Source organism: Gracilinanus agilis, chromosome 2, assembly GCF_016433145.1.
Source record: "Gracilinanus agilis isolate LMUSP501 chromosome 2, AgileGrace, whole genome shotgun sequence".
NCBI lineage: Eukaryota > Metazoa > Chordata > Mammalia > Didelphimorphia > Didelphidae > Gracilinanus > Gracilinanus agilis.
In genome coordinates this window covers 601,582,950-601,601,769 of record NC_058131.1, presented here as the reverse complement: position 1 = coordinate 601,601,769, position 18,820 = coordinate 601,582,950, and the positions used below count along the sequence as shown (strand labels likewise).

At 39.3% G+C, this 18,820-nt stretch overlaps 1 protein-coding gene across 1 annotated transcript in view; it reads right to left on the bottom strand.

Annotated features, from left to right (window-relative positions):
* LOC123234214 (protein regulator of cytokinesis 1-like) overlaps positions 1–18,820 on the bottom strand; it is a 38,102-nt gene that overhangs the window by 11,512 nt on the left and 7,770 nt on the right. The window contains exons 4-10 of the mRNA XM_044660146.1: positions 11,942–12,062; positions 11,058–11,180; positions 10,586–10,819; positions 9,744–9,914; positions 8,738–8,887; positions 7,612–7,759; positions 1,490–1,626 (exon numbers count right to left, since the gene is read on the bottom strand). Coding sequence (XP_044516081.1) covers positions 1,490–1,626; positions 7,612–7,759; positions 8,738–8,887; positions 9,744–9,914; positions 10,586–10,819; positions 11,058–11,180; positions 11,942–12,062 — 1,084 coding nt within the window. The remainder of the gene's footprint in view (positions 1–1,489; positions 1,627–7,611; positions 7,760–8,737; positions 8,888–9,743; positions 9,915–10,585; positions 10,820–11,057; positions 11,181–11,941; positions 12,063–18,820) is intronic.

Genomic DNA, 18,820 nt, shown 5'->3' with positions numbered 1-18,820 from the left:
AAGAATAAACAAAAAAATTGAAAAGATATTTTGAAGTCTGGCCATCTGGCAAACCAGAGAATTAACAGAGGTAATAATGATGATGATGATCTCCCTCTTCTGATTTCTTAGCTTACATTTTATCCATCCCAGATTTGCTGACTTGTCTCCTCAAGCCTAGAATGCTCTCCTTCATCACCTCTTAGAATCACTGGCTTTCATCAGGATTCAAAGGTCACCTTTCGAAGGTGGTCTTCTCTGGTCCCCTGGGTTGCAGATGACTTCCCTACTTCCCAGTTAGTCCATATAGAGATAAATATTTACATGTCTCTCTCATTGAAATGTCATCTCCCTGAGGGCAAAGATAGTTGTGATTTTTTTTGAGGGGAGAAATGAATTTTGGCTTTCTCTCTATCCCCAGTTTTTAGCACAGGGCTTTGCACATATCAAGTGCTTAAAATTTTCCTGTCTCTGGCTCTGATTCAAAACCCAAAAAGAGTTGTTACATGTTACTACAGGAACATGTAATTCATAGCAAAAGATATCCCTGTCAGTGGCCAGAAATGTTCAGATGCTAAACTTGAAAGTCCTGGTTCATTCACAACATGGTGCAAAGAAATGAAAACCCACAATCCTTCACTGTTTCTAAGAAGTTCCTGTTTTGGTGGGCCTGTGATGCTACAGTGCCTTTTATTTCTTAATTTTCATGTAACCAAAAAACACATTGGGACTTACATTTTTATTGCCTTTTAAAAAAAAATCTATGCTCCCAAGGTCCCTGGACTAGCATTTCTATCTTTAGCCACATTTTATTTGAGATTTCTCCCCACATTAAAGCTATACTACCTGAAAAAGAATCCAAATAGTCCCAAATTTAAACTGATACTCAGCCAGTTTTATGAGATGTCATTGGGAGAAAAAAAGCATTTTAGGAAAACTGGGAGTCTTAGGTGGCAAAGTGTCATAAGAAAACTTTTCTGGTTAATTATTACTGCCATTTGCTTCAAGACAGCCAGCTGTTCTTTGACATAGATTTTCCCCCCTCCCTTTCTACCTTCTATAAAATCCCATTGTGTTCATCCTGCCTATATAAGACTATAGAGAGATTATATATAACTGAGACCTATATAAAGTTGCCAAAACTGTTGCTCAGGACTTACTATCAGTGAATCCCGGGACAATAATTATAGCACAAGTTTCAGAGATTTTTGCCAAAGCTATGCAACTATGCCCGGGGTAGTTTGACATCCCTGGCACCTCAGAGGTGGGAAGATCTGGAATTCTGTCACATACTGGTTGGGTGATTGTGGACAATTACCTTAACCTCTCACTGCCCAACTCTCTAAGCCTATATGTGGCAGAGAAGTTGGCCTATTTTGTTGAAAGGAATTTCTTCACCTAGGAATCCCCGAGAAAGTCCAGGTCCATTCCCCATCTCTATTTCCTGGGCTGCATCCCCCCTCCCCCACCTTTCTCTCATCCTGCAAATACCAGGCGTATGGTATGGTACCTCAAACTCCAAGAAAAGTTTCCAGTTTTCTTCCCACTTCTGGATGCCTTCAAAGAGCTCCCTGTGCACCTCGTAGTAATGTTTCAACTGCACCACCTCGGTATCATGGAGCTGGAGCAGGGTCTCTGTGTAGTCTTCTGCATGATCGTGGTGGTCAGGATCCAACAGAAAGGGAGGGGGGTAGAAAGCCCAAACTTGCCTCCATTAACATTTCAATGCCTTTAAATAGTCATCACCCCCACTTTCCCAGTAATCTCCTCACCTTTCCAATGAGAAAGAATACCTTCTCAATTTTCATACATATTTACTTCTATATAAGATATATAGATAAGATATAAGACATATAGATTAGTTACTATATCTATATAGCATATATAGTATGCATACATAAATATATATGATATATAGACAAGCTACTCATTTTCCATATAAAATTTGTGTTTTTGTTCATTTTTTAAAGTGAAACCTTTTAACTATAGTTAAATTCACATGAATTGTTCATTTATTTTCTCATATTTGGCTTCTTGTGGGACAAAAAGACAGAGAAAAGCTTCTTGAGGGGCAAAAAGATAGAAAAACACAGAAAGGTACGAGAAAAAAAGCAGTAATGTATACAGGAGGCATACAGATTTTTATAAAGTAACATATAAAGCTTTAGCCCAGGGAGTAGACTACTGCCACTAAGGACTTTAAAGTCATGCTGTATTTCTGTAACTATGGACATTAATGAGGGTGTCATCCCTTGGCGCTTTTCTAGCAACCGCACAAAATTTTGCTGAACCCCAGATTTTGCACATTGGCTCAACGCATCTTTTGCATCTACCCCTTTCTCTCCACTCATACAGCTACCACCCTCGTTCAGGCTCCTCTCACCTCCTGAATGAATTACTTTGTTAGCTTCATCACTGGCATCCCTGCTTCCAGCCTCTTCCCTTTCCCAATCTATCTTTCAGACAGCTGCCAAAATAATCTTACTAATGCACAGGTTTGAGGCTACCAGTCCAATGCCTCCAAACCTCCACTAGTTCTCTGTTGAAGATAGAACACAAGCTCTTTAGCCTAGGATTTGAGGGCCTCTCCATTTTGGCTCCAACCTACTTTTTTAGCCTCATTACATATTATTTCCCTTAATGAATCTTACAGTCCAAATAAATTACCTGAACTCTCATGCCTCTGTACATTGGTATAGGTTGTTTCTCATCACTGAAATGAGTTTTCTTCCTCATTTCTACCTACTGAAATGTTTCTCTTTTGTGAAGGTTTAGAACAGTTGCCCTCTCTCTCGTGAAATCCTCCCCAATTCCCCAACTAACAGTGTTGTTCTGTCCTCTCCTTAAATATTCCTAGAGCCTTTCAGACTTCTCCTTTTACCCTATCATAATGTATAGAGCACTGGACTTGGACTCAGAAAGACCTGAATTTTTTTTTAAACCCTTACCTTCCATCTTAGAATCAATACTGTATGGCAGCTGGGTGGCTCAGTGGATGGAGAGCCAGGCCTAGAGGCAGAGATATCCTAAGTTCAAGTCTGGCCTCAGACACTTCCTAGCTGTGTGACTCTAGGCAAGTCACTTAACCCCCACTGCTTAGCCCTTATTGCTCTTCTGCCTTGGAACCAATACATAGTATTGATTCTAAGATGGAAGGTAAGGGTTTAAAAAAAAAAAAGAATAGCTACTGGGTCTTCTGAGCCATATAAGCAACAAGATGGCAGAGTAAACATTTTCTCTGATTTCCTATGATCTCTTAAAATCCAAAACAGAAATTATATACTAAAGATAAAGCAACTTTCACTGTTTTCATGATCTAAGATGCTCAGAATCCAAAAAAAAGTGGGTTTTTTGGTACTTTAATTAATTTATTTAAAATATTTGTCCATGGTTACATGATTCACATTCTTTCCCTTCCTTCTTCCTCCCCCCCACTTCCAGAGCTGATGAGCAATTCTGCTGGGTTATTCATGTATCATTATTCAAAACCTATTTCCATATTATTAATATTTGCAATAGAGTGATCAATTAAAGTCAAAATCCCCAATCATATACCCTTTGAACCACATGATCAATCATATGTTTCAAAAAAAAGTTTTTAAAAATTCCCCCCAAAACCCAGAACTGATGCTCTGAGCCCACTTAGCAGCCCTCTCTTACCTCCCATGCTACCAGTGATGAGGCTGCACTTGAAGACATGTCAAAATCCACCCCAGCACCCTGGTCCCCACTCCCTCATTACAGTGCTGTAGAAGTTTTCCTGAACTTAGACAATCAGCTTTCCTCTGCCCTTCAATAGTAAAAGCCTGCTGCAAAGCTCTGGGTTTCTGGTGCCAGGCCAGAGAACTTAGGAACAGAGAAAGTGGGACTGGTCATCAGGACCCATCACTGTATTAGTGGGGAGCTGGGCAGTAATCTGCAATAAGCCTGAGGTAAAGTTCAAAGTGTCCGGGGGGGTGGGGGCTACTTCTGACCATCCAAAAGTCACTTTGGCAGAGGATGGTGAGCTATCGAATGCTCTTTGTGGGAGAAGACCACCATGTTTTGAGATCCCATCCCTAAGGAAACCACAATTAGAAGGCAGTCAAGAGTGGGCAATAAGGAAAACAAGGGGAGAGAAAGAAAGGCTGATAGCATGAAAGGCTGATAGTACCAAAGATTTCAGGAAGTAGAAAACTCAAAAACCTCATACATAAATAGATAAATCAATAGGAATAACAATAACAATGGAAGGAAATAGGGAAATGAATAAAAATGAATCAATACTTAATGATTCAAGAAGATCATGTGGAATTTGAGGAGAACATGGAACTACAAGATGCTGTTCCTGAATGACTTAAAAAAGAAATGAAAATTATGAGAGCAGAATTTATGGCTTGCACAACAAAGATAACCTGAACCCACAATAGCAAGTCTTACCAAAGGAACAAAGGAGAGAACAATAGACTGGGAATTTAAATACACAGAACTGAAGGAGAACAAAAATAATCAAAAACAATAACATTTAAAGAAAATATGCTTATCATGCAAATAAAACATACTGAATATCTTTGAAGATGGGCTACACACAAAGACAACCTAAGCATTATAGGTCTCCCAGAAGAACACAATAGGACAAAAGACACCATAATGAAGGAAATAATAGAAGAGAACTACACAGAACTTCTGAACATAGAAAATGAAATCCAATTAAAAGAATTCAAAGATCACCTCCAGGAAAATAACCCAAACCTGCAAACTCCAAAACACTATGGTTAAATTTAATAATTGAATTCAGAAACAAGTTCTGCAAATCTTCAGAAGAAAGACCTCCAAATACAAAGGAAGGAACACTCAAATAATGTAAGACAATTATTCTGCATCCACTAGAAGGAGGAGGGAATGGAATGTGTTCCAAAGAGCAAAGGAGCTCAAGATGCAACCCAGGAAAACCTATTCTACAGATCCAAGTTTCATTATATAGGACAAAATTCTCTCCCTCTGCCTTTGTGTCTCTATTTCCATCTCCAACTACAATGTGCTTCAGAGCTTTGTCCTTGGCCCTATTACCATTCACAAAAGGTATGATTATAAAAAAATCTATAGATGGTACCAATATAAAAGGGTGACTAATGTTAACATATCTAATATGATAGATGACAGAATCAAGATTTAAAATACTCTCAAAGAAACAATGATTTTGGACTTAAACCAAGAAGGTAAAATTGTAAAGTGAGAAATGTGAAGGCTTATATTTCAGGTTCAAAAAAGACCAGCTAAAAATTACAGAATGGTAAAGCTTGGCTTTCAAGAAAGGGAGGAGAGTGGGGGCAGCTGAGTGGCTCAGTGGATTGAGAGCCAGGCCTAGAGACAGAAGGTCCTAGGTTCAAACCTGACCTCAGACACTTCCTAGTTGTGTGGCTCTGGGCAAGTCACTTAACCTTAACCCTCACTGCCTAGGCCTTACCCTTCTTCTGCCTTGGAACCAATACACACTACTGGTTCTAAGGTGGAAGGGTTTAAAAAAAAAAGGAAGAGTCTTGGGTGACCACAAGCTTAATATAAAATATTAATAAAAGTCTCTTGAGTCCAGGGACTATGTCTTTTACATTTTTCTCTCTCCTAAACCACCTTATACATGGCTCCTTGCACAAAGTATTAAATAAATATATTAGTTGAAAGAATTCAGCCACTATAAAATAGGCCAACTTAGGCTACAGTGATAGAAATAGAACACCCAAATTTTGACAAGTAGACCGTACTGGCCAGATCATCTTCTTTAGAGGATTGTTGGGGGAATCAAATGAAATAATGTGGACAAAGCACTTTGCCATCCTTCAAGTGCTAGGTAAAAATATCTTGTTATTGTTATTCCTGATGCTAGTTCTTTATGAGAACAGTGTGGTGCAGGGGAGAGAGGGCTGGCCTCCAGGCCAGGAACACCTCAGGTTCAAGTCCTGACACTGACACCCCAGCTATGCAACCCTGAGCAAATCATTGAACCTCTCAGCGTGCTCTCTAAGAGTACAAATTACAGAAAATATCCTGACCTGCATCAATAAAGGGAAGATGTTGTCACCCGGGAGGGAGTTCTACATACCGATGAAATCACAGGTCCAGTCCCTATTCCTGAAGTATTTTATTTATTATAGTCATTTAGTTCTAGATACCCAAAATTTAAAAGTTATGACAAAACAGAGTTCATGCAGAAGAGGAGGACCAGACCATGATGAGGAAGGGGAGATCCAGAAACTCTCTCATAAGGAGGAATGGCTCACAGAACTAGAGAGGCCATGTTTACAAAGAAGGATTCGCATTTATCCCTGGGACAGCAAATGACCTTAAATCCTGGTCTAACCTGGGGTAGGTGAGCCCAGGGAAGACAGAGGGGAAAGATATCAGGCCTCCCATCAAATAACTGGAATACTATTATACAAATGAAGGATCCAACTTGTTCAATTCTCCTTCAGAGGGCACGACTAGGACCAGCATGAGGAAGGAGAAAGATTTTAGCTCATGAGAACAAAGTATTTTCAACAGATATCTTCTAATACAACATATCACCTCATGGGGCAGGGAACTTTCTGTTACTGAACATATTTACATAACCCCACAGGTGGCAGGGCCCTCAGAAATCACCTACTGCTACCAATAATCCAATTAGAATTTCCTGACACCATCCTAGGCAAGTATTCATACTATCCCCACTTGAAGACCTTCAGCAAGGAGGAACACATTTCCCAGGGCAGTCTATTTTACTTCTGGACAAGTCTAATTATTAGGAAGTTTCCCCTAACATCACTGAGTCTCAATAATGTTCTCTGTAAACTTTAGGACCAAGCAGAGTGAGTCTAATCCTTTTCCCACAATCACAATCATCCAAAGAGTTGAAGACCCATCATGTTTTATGTGTTTCTCTTCCCACCAAATCCTCCTTTTTTCCAGGTTTCTAAATTCCTTTAAATAATTATTGCTGCAGCTTTGTTTCCAATCCCTTTACAATCCTAATTATCTTCCTCTTGGTGTTCCACTTTGTAAAATATGGCACCCAGAGCTAATCCCCATATCACATAGACTGATTTGAGAGGCAGGATGCTATTGGGTACCAGCTGAAGTCAGTAATTCCTAGATATGAATCCTGCCTCTGACACACACTGGCTATATGGACATGTACGAGGTCCCTTCCAATGCCAAGCCTGTGATCTCATGAACTAGAAAAGGGAGGTTACAGGGGGCGGCTGGGTGGCTCAGTGGATTGAAAGCCAAACCTAGAAATGGGAGATCCTAGGTTCAAATCTGTGTAACCCTGGGCAAGTCATTTAACCCCCATTGTCTAGCCCTTACCACTCTTCTGCCTTGGAACCAATACACAGTATTGATTCTAAGACAGAAGGTAAAGGTTATTTTAAAAAAAAAAGAGGGAAAGGGGAAAGGGGGAAGGGAGAAGAGAAGAGGCATGTTGCAGATGATGTCCTTTTATAAATGTGTAGACTTATTAGACAAATAAGATAAAACAGGATGAAGAGAAGAGAAGGCAGGCTGCAGATGATGCCCTTTTATAAATGTGCACTTATTACTAGACAAATAAGATAAAACAGGATAACACAAACACAGGTTTATCTAAAGGGCTGTGTTGACATCTCTCGTACCAACCATCATAGTAGGGGGTAAAAGCTTCTCTCTGCTCCTGGCTGTAAAAGCACTTTCTCCAATACCGAGCCAGCTCTTTTCTGATTAGTTCAATCACTTTTTTCAGGTTCTGAATCCGTAGCTCTTCCAACCGATTTACTTCTGATTGAAGCTGCCAAAAGGGGAAAGAAGCATCCAAAAGGGTTTGTTCTTCTCTGGAACATCTGAACATTCACCTGAGCTCTGCTACATTTCTTTTCTCCCTTTAATGGGCTAGACCAGTGATGGGCAAACTTTTTAAAGAGGAGCCCAAAGGAAAGGAGATGCTCATTTGTGAGTCTGTTTCTAAGGCAACTCTTTTGAAGTTTCACTGTATTGTATCCTACTCATTGTATTCGTCAGATTAGGAATAATGTCCAGCAGCTGGATAGAACATTTCAGGGGGCCCGAATCTGGCCTATGGGCAGTAGTTTGCCCATCACTGGGCTAGACAGAGCCCTTGTTTAAGGTACTAAGAAAAAATCTTTCCTATAGGATGCATTTGCTGGATATCGGTTTATTGACCAATGGGCAGGGTGCACAGTAATGGAACATTGGGTCTTATTTCTAAATGTTAACGACTTAAACCTCTTTCCACAATGGTTTTCAAAAGTAAAGCCATAGAAGAGGAACTCCCACCATCAAAAAATGTCTTGCAAACTGGAATTAAGGAACCAGGACTATTTAAAATAACTTTCAAAGGAAAGATGTTTAATAAAAACTAACTGCTATAGACTCCAATGGCTGGCCCAATCAATCAATCAATCAATATATAAACATTTATCAAGTACCTACTTGTGCCAGGTACTATACCAAAGACAAAAAAGAAACAGCCTCTGCCTTCAAGAAGCTTGTATTCTTATCAGGGGAAATAGCATGTATGTAATCATATACAAAATAACCACAATGTAATGAGAGTAGCATGAAATATCCTAGTAGCTAGGGGAAATCAGGGAAGATTTCAGGTGGAAGGTAGCACTCGAGTCAAATTTCAAAGGAAACTAGAGAGGAGAGGTGGGAGGGCATCCTAGGCATGGGGAGAAAGAAAGTTTGAAGGAGTGCCCCATGAGCCAAAAACCACTGACTTCCAATGCCTACTGTGTTTCCTTACTGCTTTTCTCCTTTTGGTCACTGATCCAGTCATGAGTGTAGCCAGGGCTTCTCTCTCCTCATAAGGAACTTGTAAAATGTCCCAGAGCTTTTGGATTTGAGAATATAGTTCTTCACAAACAATCTCCTTCTCAGCTTTCAGCGCCTCCAACTGCCATTAAAAAAAAAGAATAGAAAAATAATCAAGAAAAAAAGGCTATTTCACAGCAAGTCATTCTCCTTTCTCAAAGAAGATGCCCAAAACACAACTGCTTTTAAGGAGAGCAAAATGAATCTTTGCATTAAAACTAAGAGTTGTGTTTTTATTTATACTTCCTTCAGCCTATGAACTATAGAATATCCAGAAATCATCATTTTAGGAGAATGCCATAGTATAGAACCTCAGCATCATAGACCTGAAATTCTTACCACACTAGATTGATAAAAGAAATCAATCAATCAATAAACATTTATAAAGCACCTTATGATGTGTCAAGCACCGAAGATACAAAAGGAGGCAAAAGACAGTTCCTGCCTTCAAGAAGCTCCTGATCTAATGGAGGAGCTTATAAGTATCTATATACTCTAAGGAAGGAAATGCAAGTAATTATAATTACATATATGTATATGTATACACACACACACGTATATATATATATATATATATACTCCTAACCTGACTATCAAATAGCTGTTATCTACCTGCCATATTATTAGTTAAAAGTCGCTCATTCATTTAGACATCTGCTTTTTGTAAACCTGAATTCAAAACTTGAGATTTGCAGTACAATCTCCCATTTTTCCTTCCCAGTTCTTAGCATTCAGTATGTGCAAGTAACATTTCCTCTCCCCATTAAATACGGGTGATTAAAGGGAGCAGATGTGCTATTAGAGGATACTGAAGCACTCTCAAGGCTTTGGCCAGTATCCCAAATCAGAGAATAGGATCATCTCAAAGTTCCAATCCTAGCACTCCCTCAGGAACAGACTAGTCTTCCAGATAAGACCTGGGGTCAGGATCTCCATACCTGATGTAGCAGGTCATGCAAAGCTGCAAATTTTTCCAGTGACAAATCAGAGGTATCTTCATCTTCACATAATATATCTTTTTCAACACTGCTGTCTGGAGTATAATTTAACTCTTCTACAAGGAAAAGGATCTGTCTCTTTGCTCTGCCAAATTCCTCCTCTCTGAACTCCTAGAAAAGTAATGAATTATATGCATGTGTCCCCATCAGTGGTGAGCCAAATTCACTATTAGGAAGGGTGCTCCATGCATTAAGTTTCTACTCTAATCCCTCAACCTGACATGGAGATAACTCTGGGTCCCTGAAAGCTATGGCAGCAGGGAGCAAAAGCCCTGGCAGGACCTCGAAAGTTGAAAAGGTCTCAAAGTATGGTCCTGGCCACTTTGAAGATATCACCTGCTGAGAGGGGATTTATCCCCATGGCCACCAGGTGATGCACTTTTCAACCAAAGCAACTTTAAAAAAAATTCCCAATGACATGTAACAGCAATTTTCAATACATAGCAACTCTTTAAGAAAGACAGTGTGGTATGGTGGAAAGAGCACCGGACAGGGTCAAATCCTATCTCTGATGATTCCTGTGTGACCACGGGCAAGTTGCTTAATTCTCTGAGCCTCTATTTCTTTAGCTGCAAAATAGGGGTGATGAGAACAGCAGCACCCCATAACTGATGACTATGTCAGTTATTGTTGCCAATGACAACAACACATGAAGACAACAGCAACGATGATGAGGATTACTAACTACTAAAGGTGCACAGAGAGGCTGTGGTCTGGGTTGGGGAAGGCTCTCCTGCTGTCTCGAATACAGACCCGAAGTGCAGGCTGTTTCTGCTGCTTACCTCTGTTTCAGCCAGAGTTGCCAGGTAGCCTCGGAACTGGTCCAGCTCCTCGAGGCTGGGCACGGAGTCCCTCTCCATGCTATAGGGGGATGTGTGGAAGAGCTCACAGAACGCCTGGTCTTGCTCTTGAAGCCTTGTCAGCTCCTGCATCCTCGCCACCTTCTGCTTTGATCTGATTTCCAGCTGGATGCGCAGGTCCTTCTCTAGCTGCGCAATGGTGATGCCCTCCTCCTCCTGTGTGGAGGAAAACCTCATCAGTGCACCGCCCCGGTCCTCACGCAGACAGACACACAGACACACCGGTCCCCTCTTCCTCCTGCACACCTGTGTTGCTCAAACACTCTCTGTCTCTCTCTCTGTCTCTGTCTGTCTGTCTGTCTCTCTCTCTCTCTCTTGTCTCTCTCTTTCAATGTATTACAGGAAAAGGAGAGTCTGAGGACTGGGAAAATGATGCAATTAGTTCTGAACTTACTTGAAAACGTTGCACATTTAATTCAAAGCACAGACTGTCTAGTTGTTTCCGAAGCAATGCTATGCTTTCCAGAAGCCTCCTCTTATTATTCTCTTCCTCTGAAATGATGAGGTCCAAAAGGCTCTACAGCACGAGAAGGGAAAATCAGCAATAGGATGTAACTGCTTCGGAGGGTAGGAAACATGAAAATCCAGGGCTTTAAAGGGGGCTGCTCACATATCATTTGACATCCCACAGCTAATTTCAAGTAAGATTCTCTTGACCCCCATCCCCAATCCAAAGTCTGATACTAAATGCTAATTGCTGTGCTATAGTCTCCTCACACTCTCCTGAAATTACTTTGTATTTTTTTAAATAAACCCTTACTGTCTCTGTCTTAGAATTGATACGAAGTATCAGTTCCAAGGCAAAAGAGCTGCGAATAGGCAATTGGGTGAAGTGACTGGCCCAGGGTCACACAGTTAGGAACTATCTGGGGCTAAATTTGAACCCAGGACTTCCTGACTCCAGGCTTGGCACTCTATGCACTATGCTACCTAGCTGTCCCTCACATAGTAGGTTCTTAACACAAATGGGCTGAACTGAAATCCATGGCCGTCTAACATGCCTAACATACCTTTTGATACATTCTTTGTCTCAGCTAGTGTCTTCCTCAAAGAGCAGGAATTCTGGCCTGTTTTTGTGCCATGGATTCCTTTGGGCATTTGGTGATACCTATGGACCCCTTCTCATTATCATGTTTTTAAATGCATTCAAAAACATACAAGATTACAAAGGAAACCAATTTTACTGAAATACAATTATCAAAACATTCAAATAAAACAAATTTTATGAACTCAGAAGCTCCTGAACAACAACATCTGCAGGGCCAATGCTATACTCACTTTCACCACTTCCGTCTTCTCTAACCTCTGGTCTTCTGGAATTCCCACTGATTCGAAGAGATCCTGAAGGAAGTTCAGGGCTTTGTGGAGATAGGCCATTGATTCCAGAGCCAGCATCTTACTGAAGGAAATTAACAGGGATGAAAATAAATGAATAAGAACTGGATTGGGTGGCTAGGTGGGCTAGATGGACAGAAAGCCAAGCCTGGAGAAGGGAGGTCCTGGGTTCAAGTCTAACCTCAGACACTTCCTGCTGTGAATCCCTGAGCAAGTCACTTAATTCCTATACTGCCTAGCCCTGACTGTCTTCTACCTTGGAACTGACACCAAGAATCAACTCTAAGATAGAAGTTGAGACCTTAAAAAAAAAACAACTAGAAATGAAGTGGGTTCCCCATTAACTGAGAGAGGAAGGTGGAACAAATTGTGTTATGATGGAATATTACTGTCACGAGAAACAGTGTCAGAGATGCATGGGAAGATGTGTGTGAACAGATAAGAATGAAGTAGACATAACCTAGGGAACAATCTACAATCATTTAAATCAAAGGAACATTTTTAAAAAGAGGCCAAACTCATAGTAGCAGCAGTTTCCAATCTTAGTCCCAGAGAAAACATAATGAAATACATTTCTTTCTAATTGGCACAGATGTAAAAGACTACAAAATTGAAATGTTGCATATGCTTCAGATGAGGTTGTTTTTATTGGTTAGTTTGCTTAGCTATTTTTTTCTTAATAATGGAGAACTTAGAGCAGAAGGAAAAGTATTTTGAGAAGTGTAAAAAACAAAAAGCATTAAAAAAAGTTTTTTTAAATCTGTATATTTTATCCAGTTTTATATATTTCAAAGCCCTTTCATGTCCATTATCTAATTTGATACTTATAATAACTTTATAAGATAATTGTATTCATTTTACAGATGAGGAAGCAAATAGACACAGAAAAATTAAATTTTGTGCCCAAGATTATGTCTCTAGTTGGAAGGCAACACCATGTCTAGAATTCAAGTTTCCTAACTCCTAAATTCATCTGGCAAACCATCGGGTTTCCGTATGAGAGCTATAGATAGTGATCATACTGAAGGGTTCAGGAAAGCCTTGAATATGTGACTGTCACACACTTTGTCACTTTAATTAAATAGAAAACTTCCCTTATCAATCCTCATTTCATAGAATCATAGCAATGTCAGATCAGGAATGGACACCACAGAAATCAGAAAAAACTCTTGTTTTATAAATAAAGAAACTGAATCCTAGACTACTAATGATGAAAATATGGCTCCCTCTTCTTAATAGCAAGGAGGTTGGCTCTTGGTTCACAATGAGGCATACATTATCAGACATTGTGAATCTATCCATTTGTTTTGCTTACTGCATTTCTTTATTACAATAAAGGATACTGGAAATTACTAAAAAGTGGCAGAAAGTTTTTAAGTATCCATAAAACATAAAATAAAAGAAATTAAAATCTAGAAAGTGTAAGTGACTTGCCCAAAGCCATACCATCATTTAGAAGCAGAACCAGAACAAGAACCTACATCTACATCTGTTGTGTCCTGACTCAGTGTTCTTTCTACCATACCATGATGCCTCTGGTAGTTCCTTTCTTCTCTTACCAGAACAAAAACTTCCTATTTCACAAATTCCCTAACTTGGGCATCGTCGGAAAAGCAAAATACCAATTTAAATCATGAAAATGGTTACCAAAAGCATAAGAGTTTCTTCATCTATAATCCCACCTCTAGAGGGCATACAGTGAATAATGCAAGAAAACATCAGAAAAATCCAAAGATTTGTACAACAGTTTTTATTTTCTCCCATCGCCAACTTTCACGATATTCCTTGCCATTCAAGGATCAAAAAAATATTTATTCATCCCCTGTTATATTCAAATGTCTATAGACACCACAAAGAAGCATAAGACACAGCCCCTGCCCTAAAAGAACTTTGAATAAATTGGGGAGAAAAGATGAACCAAGTGAAAATTACAAAAACTTTTTAATAGTTTAAAAAACGCTGACAGTAAGGGATATCATAAGGTAGGTCATTATTAATTATCAGATGAATTATATAGATTGGTACTTCTCACAGTGTGTTCTGTAGAACCCTACTGGTTCCATATGATGTAAACAGGAATTCCATGAGAAAATAGCAATGTTACATTCCCCCCTCCTAAAATACTATGCCCCCTTTTCTCTTATGACACTGCCACCACACTGGTGCAGGCCATTATCATTTCATATCTGGACTATTGCAATAATTTTCTGGTTAGTCTCCCTATCTTAAGAACTCCCTAATCTAGTCTATCCTCCACTTACCTAATAAAGTTTTCTTCTTTAAGCCCACATCTAAAATGTCACCCTCTATTCAATCAATTCCAGTGGCTCCCTATAACCTCTAGAATCAAATATAAAATCCTCCACTTTAGAAAAAATTAAATTTTAAAAAGAATCTTTGGCTTTTAAAGGCAAGTTTCTTAATCCTATTTGCCTCAGTTTCATCTCTAAAATGAGCTGGAGAAGGAAATGGCAAAACCATTTCATTATCTTCACCAAGAAAACCCCAAACAAGGTCATGAAAAGTCTGACACAACTGAACAATAACCATACAATAAGTATGACCCCTTAATACCTTCTAGTCTTCTTATTCTCCTCTCTTCTGTGTACTCCACCATCCAATAACACCAGTCTCCTTGATAGGCAAGACACTTCATCTTCTGAGTATACTTTTTCATTGTTAAACCCCATGCCTAGAATTGTGTACCTCCTCATCTCTATCCCCTGGCTTCTTTAAGAAGCCTTAGGATTATATTTACAATATTCCTCACATCCACTAGTCTAGTAATCTTGTCCAAAAAAAAGATGATATTTATCTGGCATGATTTGTTCTGTTCCTCTAATTTGTTTATGTCACCTTTTATACCTATTTGGATAATAGCTTAGTAATATAGTATGAGAATCTGGTATGAGCTATTCTTAATAAAGCCAAACTTATTATCTGTGACCATTGCTTCCTTTTCTAGTTGTTTACTAACCATCGCTTTAATATGTTCTAGAATTTTGCCAAGAAACAAAGTCAAGCTCTTTGACCTATAGCATACTATTTCTCCCCTTTTTGGAAAATGAGGACAACAATTAGACTTCCCAGTCCTCTAGTAGTTCTCCAGTTCTCTATGATCTTTCAAAAATCACTGAGTAGCTCAACAATAACATGCACCAATTATTTCGGTACTCCATTAGAGAATTCATCTGCACTGAATGTCTTTGAACTCACCAAGGACAACCAGATGCTCTTTTACAACTTCCTTATTTTGAGTATTAAAAATCCCTATTAGTCATTTTCATTCTATCCTTTCCCGTTCTCATCAGAAAAAGTAGAAACAAGACAAGAGTTGAGAAGCTTGGCACCAGTTTTCAATACTCCTATCCTTCCAAAGCAACCAGCCTGTCCCATTATCAGATCAGTCTCTTTTCCTCCATATAGCTTTAAAAAAATCTCTTTTTTGTTAGCCTTAGGTTCTCATCAGTAGTCTTGGCTGATTCAAGAGTTTTAGTGCTTGTGACCCTATTCCTACAGCTATGGCCAAACGACAAAAGCCTCGATTTTGCATTCATCTTCCGTTACCAAACTCCCAACAAGGGCTCTAGTATTCCTGTCTAGAATTCAAATGACCTCATTTCCCAACCGTTTGGGTTGACCAGTTCAATAGCCACACCCCTGAGAAAGTTCATAGACTACTCATACAAGTTGAGCCAACAATTCTCCAAAGCCAGCAGCAGGAAATGAATGGTAAGAGAATCAAGGCAACTATGGTGAATCAAACTACTAGAATCCAAAACTTTCTTGAGGAAAAGGGAGGCAGAGGGGAGCAGGGTTGGAGAAATCAGAGAATGAAGTCAGATGCATATGGAGTCTCCTTTTTGTTATTCCTAATAGAACTGGGTCCTCCTCCTGGATTCTACTCAATTCAACTAATATTTATTCCAGAAAATAAAGGCTTTGTTCAATTTTTTTAGGAAAATATATGCGAGTCACATTTCTAGTTCTGTTCAGCATCAAGAATCAGAATCACATAACTGTTTAGGACTGAAGTATAACTTTACCCAAAGAGCCTTGGCTAAATTATCTAACTCTGAAAAGTAGCACCCTAACAAGGAAAAGGAAGGGGAAAATAATAAAGCAGATGTCATTTTCAGTGTGTAAGCATCTAAGAGAGATTTTTTAAATTTTTAATTCTTTTCAATTAACAAAAATTCTCTGTCATATGCCCACCTCTTATTTAAACTAAAACAAAAAACAAAAAACTTGTAACAAATAAGCATGGTCAAGAAAAACAAATTCCTGCTTGAGTAGGAACAAGGGAAGAAGTCATAACCTGGAGATCCCCAAACTCAGGATTTGTGAAGTTCAATGAGAAAAAAATATATATCTCTATTTCTACTAACCTCTAATTGAAATTTACCATTTCCCTCAATTATTTAAAAAACATGATTCTAAGAAAGGGTCTGTCTATAGGCTTCAACAGACTGTCAGTGGGGTCCATGACGAACAAAAAGTGAAGAACACTGGATCTGGGGCTAGTGGTCAACATATTCCATATGCATATCCACCATCCACATCCTGCAAAGCTCCTGAAGTTTGGTTTGTTTCCTTTCTACCTCTCTCCTAGTTGTTAGATTAACAACTATCAGCAGTATTGAGGAGCCAAACTCTATCCACCCAAATCAAATTTGCTGCTTCATTATTTGGGCAGAGAAATCTAATGACTTGAAAACATGGCTCGTTAGAATTTGTGTTTAAAATTTTTTTAAGTCATTCTAAGTGGGACAGCTAATCAAATTGTGATACATGAATTCAATGGTTATTATAGTGCTGTAAGAAATGATAAATATTGGAGCAGCTAGATGGCTCAGTGGATAGAGATCCAGGCCTAGTGAAAGGAGGAACTGGGTTCAAATGTGACTTCAGACACTTCCTCACTCTGTGATCCTGGGCAAGTCATTTAAACCCAATTGCCTAGCCATTACGCTGTTCTGCCTTTGATTCTAAGAAAGAGAGTATGGATTTTTTAAAAAAAGTCATTCCAAATGATGAAATGAGGGGTTAGTCTATTAGTAAAAGGAACTTAATTGTATGGGATTCCATTTCTTGGCCATTCAGAGGTTTTGGGAAAGGCTTTCTTTGTAGACCAGGGCTTCTTAACCATTTTTATGTCCTGGCCTGCTTTGGTAGTATGGTCAAACCGATGGAACCCCTTCTCTGAATAATGTTTTGCAACATGTAAAACAGAATACATAAAATTACAATAGAAAATAACTATATTGAAATAATTACCAAAAAAAATTTTAAACAACTTTACAGAGGAGGTTAAAAGACCTCGTTCTAAGCTATATTGTGCATAGTGTTCAGGTCTCTAGGTGACTTCATTTCTAGATAAAGAAGTCTCTGGGATTTTTACATTAAGGAACCGGTATTTAATATTGCCTTCTCTTACAAACAAAAACAACTATGGTATGTTTCCAGCTCTTCTTTCCATTTTCATTGTATTTTTAAATGTCCTAGTTGGGGGTGTGGAGGGGTAACACCTTTAAGCATACTCTCATTTTTTTTTTAATGCTCAAAGTAATAGCTTAAATTGCAGGCTCCCTTCTTCTTAGCTAGATAAATAGTAACAATGTTCCTCAATCCAATCACTGTTCTCCAAAACTTTAGGAACACAGTGAGGTCAACAGATTAGCTAAAAATGCAAACTAGCCTAATTCTTTCTAAGCTTTTCATGGCATCTGCACTGAGTGTCCCCAGATACCCATCTTGGTCTGGACCAACAGAAATATCTGATATTAAAAGAGTTCTTTGAGCTGCCTACTCCACTTTTGCTAAACTTTCCTTATGCTAAAGATCTGTGGCTGCCTGCCCCATTTTGTGTGGCTTCTAAACTAAAGATAAAGGTAACCGATTTTCTAGCTTTTGCTCTACAAATACTATCTCAATTAACCTGATGGTGTGCAGTAAACAAGGGTAAGCTTCATTTCTCCAAAGGGGGCTCTTTCAGATATAAATCTATGATCCTTTGAAGGAAACTGAGGCTCAGGGCAGGTGACTACTTGATTAGTCAGGCAGGGAATTGGGTAGGATTTCAATCACTGAATAAATGTTCATTAAGCACTCCCTATGTGCCTAGCACCGAGCTAATCTCTGGAACCCAAGTCCCCCTCAACTCCAAGGACAGTGTGTCCCATACCACAGCAATTTATAAGCATTGCAGAGACCCAGTAGAACATAAGCCTTTGGTGGGCTGAGCCTATTCCATCTTTTATTCTCTGAAGCTGACATATAATGGGCATGAAAGTTAAACTACTTAGATTCCTCCACTACCAACCCACCAACCACCTGCACTTCAGCCTCCATCTCCAGTATGTGATTCTTGGCTTTTGATTGGTGAATCTTCACCATTTCTAATCTGATCTAGGTATATACCACCCTTACTCTCCAATACACACGTTATTCCCCAGCTATCTTCCTACCATGCCACCCTAAGCTTTTACCCTCATACTCTAGAAAAAATAACCAAATTAACCCACCACTCCAAAACCAAACCCCTACTTTCTGCCTCGGGCTCAAAGAAGAATAATCCAATTAATTTCCCATTCTAGGAAAGGTCTGTCAAAATAATGGCTCTGGGCTGCCACTTTTGGTCCTCCTGGTTTCCCTCAGACTTCTCCCTTGGCTAAGAGACGTCCTCCCTCCTTACTTGAATGTAAGCTCCTTGAAGGTAAAGGTTGTATCTTGCATTTGTATCCCCCACTGCTAAGCACGGTAGGCGTTAAGCGGTTAATAAATGTTTCTTCATGCATTTGTTGAAGATTCAAAGCTTCAGTC